At 45.2% G+C, this 6,919-nt stretch overlaps 1 protein-coding gene across 1 annotated transcript; it reads left to right on the top strand.

Annotated features, from left to right (window-relative positions):
* Positions 1-4,670: 4,670 nt before the first annotated feature.
* LOC102916250 (Y-linked testis-specific protein 1-like) lies at positions 4,671-6,650 on the top strand. The gene is given in 3 exon segments (XM_006970830.4): positions 4,671-4,805; positions 5,604-6,137; positions 6,140-6,650. Coding segments are annotated over 2 exon segments (789 nt in total). The 5' UTR covers positions 4,671-4,805; positions 5,604-5,680; the 3' UTR covers positions 6,472-6,650.
* Positions 6,651-6,919: the final 269 nt, after the last annotated feature.

The following is a 6,919-nucleotide window of genomic DNA, read 5'->3' as shown; positions in this document are numbered from 1 at the left end:
TGTATAAGGCAGGTGTGGTGGGTATATGCCTGCGATCCCAGCACCAAGAGGTAGAGGCAGGAGGATCAGGAGTTCAAGACCATCCTTGGCTACATAGTGAGTTTAAGGCCAGCCTGGGCTACGTGAAACCTGTGTAAACAGATCAGCAAACATATTCTGCAAGATATCCTTTCTTTGATGTTTACCACATTTTGTTCTGTGATCCCTGAGAGTCTGCCCATCTTGTTGGGCAGTCCATGGGTTCTCCAAGAAAAAGAGACCACCCTGATACTATTGGGAAGTGTCAGTCAGAGACACTGGCTGGTGGAGCCCTTCCCATCCCAGCTGGCTTTCTGCCTACTTCTGTTGATGATGAGCTGACCCATATCCCCAACTTTAACTGTAGATCCCCTGTTTTGCTTTTCAAGTCTATCCATTCTTGCTTCATGCAGAGGCTGTGATGTGTAGTGTTATGAAGGATTGGGTTCTCCTCCTAGTCCATTGAGCCTCTCGGCTCAGTATGATATTTCTCTGTAGAAATATTTACTCTGATGTCTACTTTATCAGGAATAAATATGGCGCTCTTTCTCTTTTCATTTTGTTTCGACACAGGGTTTTACTGTGTAGCTGTGGCTGGCCAGGAACTTGCTATATAAACCAGGCAGGCATTGAATTCACAGAGATAACCCTGGGTCTGAATGCTGGGATTAAAGGAGTGATCACTATGCCTGACTCCTTATTTTTTATTTTTTAAAGACTTTTAACATTTTGTGTGTGTGTGTGTGTGTGTGTGTGTGTGTGTGTGTGTGTGTGTGTGTGTGTGCGCGCGCGCGCACTCAAGTGCACCATGTGTGAGTATGGTGCCCAAAGAGGCCATCAGATCTGTTGGTGCTGGGAACTGAACCCTAGTCCTCTGCAAGACCAGACAGTGTTCTTAACCACTGAGCCATCTCTCCAGGCCCTTCTGCCCTTGCTCCCATCTCTACTTCACTGTTGAACTGGCCTGGGCACTTTTCTTGAATTCCCACTCTTACTGTCTGTTTTGATCGGTAATTCCCATTTGGTTCTTTCTTGTTTCTCCTATTTCACTGACGTTGAGTATTTTCTTCTGTTTGGGGAGTTTCTCACCAATGCTTGAACCCTGGCTTTAGGACAGATGTTTAAAAGCCTTGAATCATCTTGGTGTCACCACCAAGGAGCTGGTTTTCCTCATCTGCTTTTGATTTGGGGAACAGTCATGGCATGGCAGCGATTTCCATTTTAACCTTTATGATTGGTCAAAAAGGTCGGCAGCCCTGGTCTTTTCCACATTGTTTTTTTCTTTCAGCGGGCAGGTACCCTGCTAAGATTTAGCACGTCTTGGCTGTGGGTCCAAGGCTGTTTAACTTTCATAACTTTATGGTGGCATTTTGATTATTCCGGATTTGTCTAATTGAGTAAAGGGGATTATTCCTCCAGACCATGGCAGGCATGCTTTTGAAGAGTGTGGACATATTGGGATGCCCTTATCAGTATAGACAGGTAGTCCAGGGTTTCTGGGCAGAAGAAGAGTCACCAGCCCTTGAAGGCCAAGGGTCTTCCTAGATCAGGCTTCTTCCTGGGCCCCTCACCTGTGTCTGCATCTTTACGCCATGTTAGCTGACTGCCACTGCTGTGTCAAATGGCCACAGACACTAGATTAGAGCAATACAGTTTTCTTTTACACCCTTCAAAGTGAGGACTCTGAAAAGGGTTCCACTACCTAAAGGCAATGCCTGGAGCTCTTAGATCGGTGGTTTTCTTGCCTTTCCCCTTACCTACTAGCCCCTTCCATCTCCAAGGCCAACAGTGAGTGGATGAGTCCCTCCCAGGATGCACCTCTCTTCCTCTCTGCTAGCCCCTCCCACTTAGCGCCCACATGATCACACTGAGCCCATCTCATCTCCAGTCAGCAATAACAACCCAATTCGTTCTGCCAGCCTTGCTTTCCCTGCCCTATGACCTGCTTGCTCACTATTCGGAGGCGTTCTCATCCATGTTGTCTTGATAAAACAGGATAACACAGATTGGGTAGGTCTATAATGAAGCAGATCTTACATGACTCCTGGTTCAAGATCTCCAGAGTCCAAGATCAAGGGACCATCAACAGAGGAAGACATTGGATGTTGTCATTGCAGAAAGCATCCAATGGGATAAAGAGACAATAAAGGGAGCCAAGCTCCCTTTCATAATCCAGCTTTTCCCATGATAGCAGCATTAATTGGTGTTTGAGGTCAAAGCCTTCTTGACCTGATCACTTCCTCCCAAATACGGTTCCACTGGGGATTCATCTTCAGAAAATTGCTTTTTTTTTGGGGGGGGACATACCCAGACCACAGCTAAGGGTGAAGATTTGGACAGCTGTAGCAGTAGGAACCTTATTCTGCCTACCTTGTGTACCCTTAAGATGTCTAGCCACTTCCTCCTCCATGGTAACCCAGCAGGTCACTGAGGGTTCCAGAGGGTTACCGCGATGTACAGAGACTGAAGCACTTGGCTGTGTCCTGTCACCCGTCCCAAGGCATCTGTGGGAATAAAAATACAAACAAAATTCAGAGTGTCCCTAAACTATAAATCCCCAATTTAATCAAAACATTGTTTAGAGTCTGTTCCTTGATACTGATGTACCTTAAGTGTAGAAATGAACGGGCTTTGTTGTGACATTTTTGCCCATGTTTATACTGCGCTTTGACCATCTCCATCCTCCCTGTTACCCTCTTTGTCCACCTGAACACCCACCCCACTTGTCCCCTTTCTCTTCCTAAATACCCCCTTTTATTCAATGTCCCTTACTAACTCTAATTTCACAAATGTCATTTTGAATTTGGCTTGTTTTATTTAACATAGTATACTTTCCTGTTCCATCCGTTTTCTGAGAACAAAACCCTTCACTCTTATCCATAGATGAAAAATACACTATTGTGTATATACCACATTTTCTTTAGCCATTCATGCAGTGATTGGCAGCTACAGTTACCACATGACTTGTCTATTGTGGGTAGTATCTAGTGTGACCATCAACATGGATGTGCAGAGGTCCTAGTTAGTTGGTATTGTCGACATAACACAACCTAGAGACATCTGGGAAGAAGGAACATCAAATGAAAAATTGCCTCCATCGCATTGGCTTGTGGCCACATCTGTGAGGAATTATATATATTTTTTATGGTAGCTATGGGAGAGTCTAGCCCACTATAGATAGAGTCAGGTGGCCCTGGGTTGTAGGAAAAGGAAAGAAAGCTGAGTGAACCATGGATTGCAAGCCAGTAAGCAGCATTCCTGATGCTTTCCACTTCAATTCCTGCCTTGAGTTTCTCTCAGTAACAGATTAGTACCTGGAAGTGTAAAGTGAGATGAATTCTTTCCTCTCCAAGTTGGTGGCTACAACCTCTCCAAGTTGGTGGCTACGATGAGCATATTTTTCTTGTATTTATTGGCTATTGGTACTTCAACTTTTGAAAATTCTCTCATTTGTTTATGGTTCTTAGAAAATATTAAATGTTTTCTCTCATGGTGTGTGTGTGTGTGTGTGTGTGTGTGTGTGTGTGTGTGTGTGTGTGTGTTCTCTCCAGGACAATTGTATTAGTCTTTAAAAAATCCCCAGGGCTATAAATCTCAGCAGGTGCCTGGAGGAGGAAGATGAAAGGGAGAACAAGGGGAAATGTCATTTAAGTTAAAACCACATTGAAGTCAGCCCTATGGTGGACCAACAATCATATAATGGCAGGTGGCCACATAAAGGGGAGAACACACTTAAAACAGAGAATGAAGAAAAGGTGAAGTTACATTCAGAAAAGTGACCAGACTTGCAAAGTACCGTAAGTCAGTAAGCTCTGAATATATATATATATAAATTAAAAAATTTAAGCCATTAAAGTAGAAGAAAATTATGTGGGAAGAGGAAGAGGAGGATGGACATGGCATAGTGGGGACAGGGGAGGATCCTGGGAAGGATCCTTCTGGAGTTCTGAAGAACTTTGTGGCATGGACAATTAAAGTGCCCTCTATAATTTGCAAGCAAATTGTTATTTACCTATATCCAGTATTCTGTCTGCCCATATTTCAAAAATGAAATTACCTCATCTATTTCATCCTGTTTTACTGCATTTGATCTAATAAATTCCTTGTAACCAGAAGTGCTGGTGAATTTTAAAGGCATTTAAAATATGACTGGTCGATATCGGGTTTGTCATGAGTTTACCCCGACTTTGGAAGCAGGCCCAGGACCTAATTTTTCCTCGCTCTTTGCAAAGGATCCATAATTCATGATTGCCATTGACTTTAATACAAGGTATTTAATCCTGTCAAATTCCAGCTTTGTTTGAGTAAAAATGGCCATCCTCTAATTACGGGTTTTGATAAAGCTAATTTTGGTGTGTTATCCAGTGGGCTGCCTCCGCGAGGCTGGCAACATTTCTGATATGAAGAGTGGCTTAAAGATAAGCAAGGGAAAGATGAGAGCTAGGAAAATAACCATCAAGTGCGTTGGTGACTCAGAAACCGGAGACTTTATTTGGGGTCTCCAAGCGGCTGTATGAGAAGCGTTTTTAGATCCGGGGTGCCAGACTTTTCTGTAACTAGGGAAGAAACCGGCCGGTGAGGGGGTTCTATGACGTAAGCAGACTCGGTGATGTCACAGAGCAGTGGGCGGAGTTTGCGCATCTGCTTCACTATGGAAGGTGGGTTCACTATCTTCCCGGTGGTGCGAGGAAGCCAGTTCAGCTGCTTGAACCCCACAGTTCAAGAGCCTTTTGGCGCCTGAACGTTTTCAGAAGACAGAATCTAGACAACTAGGACGTTTTCTTTGGGTAAATATGTTTATGAAGTAACTGGGACCTCTGTAGCCCCAAAAAGTTAAGAGTTTTCCTTGAAAACGCTTGTCCTTGTATGTGGTTACTGCCGCCTATGTTTGGTAGCTGTGGGGATGATTGAGGCCGGTCCTTCTTCCAAGTTTATTGTCCTTGCTAACAATATCAAACTCATCATTCTGCTAAAATACCAAAGCTTCCCTTTGTCCGGATGTGTTTTAGAAGATACAAATTCTTTCTAAATGGCTGCTGTTGCCTAGACCAATGAGTCTTCCTTTGAATTGGGGCTTGTGGCCTCTGACTCTTAAAATGGGAGACTCTGAACAGCTTTATGTAACAAACCTGGGACTGGATCCGGAGACACAACACAGAGGACCAGTGGACAGGAGTGCCATGTCGCTGGGCAGGGATTTGTGGGTGCAGCCACCTAACTCGTGGCTTGAGAGTGAAAGAGAGGTGTGGCCACCCTTCTGGCTCCTTAGCTATTCTGCCTCCCTTCTGCTTGCTCACTTTGGGGACAGGTATACCACCCCACCACCCACCACCACCCCACCCCACCACCACCACCCGCCATTATCCTAGCCAGTCAGGGAAGAGGTTCCTCAGCAGAGGCAAACTGCCTGCAGGCAGATTGTTATTCTAAGCTGTAGAGAATCATGTGTCAATTTTCCTATTCATTTCTTCTAACAAAATTACATTTAGATATCCAAACCCATTTAGCACTGCCTTCTTCACCTGCCCCAAAGTTCTCCTGGACAAGAGCCATGGCCCAGCATCCTCCCCTTCTTATTCTTGCAGGCACTCGTATGGCAGAGGCAACAGCGGTGTGTCTGGTTTAAGCAGGCGAGTTCTTCAAAGCCAGACAGTGGGCAAGTATGAAGCCCAGGCGTAGAAAGATAGCCACAAGGCAATGGACCAAGAGTGCTGTGGCCCACCGCACTAGGTCTACAGCCATAAGGAAGATGACTCTGAAAAAGAGGGGCAGGCCACCTCTCCAGAATCAGAAGAGAGGCAAGCCTTCCCAGGCCCTGGAGAACATTGTCGGCTGCAGAATTTCTCATGGGTGGAAAGAAGGTAATGAACCAGTCACCCATTGGAATGCCATTGTTCTAGATCAGCTGCCAACATATCCCTCTCTCTATTTGGTGAAGTACGATGGGATTGATTGTGTCTACGGCCTGGAGCTTCACAGCGACCAAAGGATTTTACAGCTTAAGATCCTGCCTCAGAAAGTATCACTCCCTCAAGTGAGAGGCTTCCACCTCATAAGGACCATAGTTGGCAGAGCAGTGGAACATGAATTTGAGGGCAAAAATGGCTCTCAGGATGAGTGGAGGGGGTGGTCCTAGCCCAGGTGCCCATCACCAAGGCCTGGTTTTACATTACCTATGAGAGAGATCCGGTCTTGTACATGTACCCACTCCTGGATGATTACATTGATGGTAACCTCCACATCATACCCGACTGTCCACAGGCAGAGGTGACGTCAGAAGTAGACAGCAACTTGATAGGTCGATGTGTGCGGTACTCCAAAGGTGATGGAACCAAAAAGATTGGCAGGATCATTCGCCAAGTTCTAGCCGAACCTCCCACGCATTTCATCAAGTTCGATGATGACACCCATATCTACATCTATGATTTGGGGGAAAAAGATCCTTTAAAGTGAAATTCACAAAGTATGGGGAGGTACACGTGTATGACTTACAGAATTGGAGAGAAAAAAAATGTTGTGTTTGCTTGTTTGTTTGTTTTTCAGCGTGTTAGATACCTCAGGATCTCTGATGACCCCAGTATCTTTTCCAATGGAGTTTGTTTCGCTCTATGCATAAAAATTTGTGAACATGATATGTAGTGTGTAAACACTTTGTTGGATGGAAGAGATGGGGTGTGTCTGGTGGATGGGACATCAAAGATTAGTATGTGTCAACTCAGGCTGTGAACTGTACATCTAAGTGTCATAGTATGCTAAAAATGGAACAGGACTTAGCTGGTCTGGTCTGCTGGGAGAGGAACTGGAGATGGGGCACAGGAGAGGGGAGGACAAGATGGCTGTTTAGGAAGTAGTGGAAAGGGGCCAGAAAGGTAGACTCTCTGGGGGAAGGGGGAAGGTTGAG

This window comes from Peromyscus maniculatus, chromosome 23 (assembly GCF_049852395.1).
Source record: "Peromyscus maniculatus bairdii isolate BWxNUB_F1_BW_parent chromosome 23, HU_Pman_BW_mat_3.1, whole genome shotgun sequence".
Lineage (NCBI taxonomy): Eukaryota > Metazoa > Chordata > Mammalia > Rodentia > Cricetidae > Peromyscus > Peromyscus maniculatus.
Note: the sequence above shows the minus strand (reverse complement) of the source record. Positions and strands in the feature narration are given on the sequence as shown.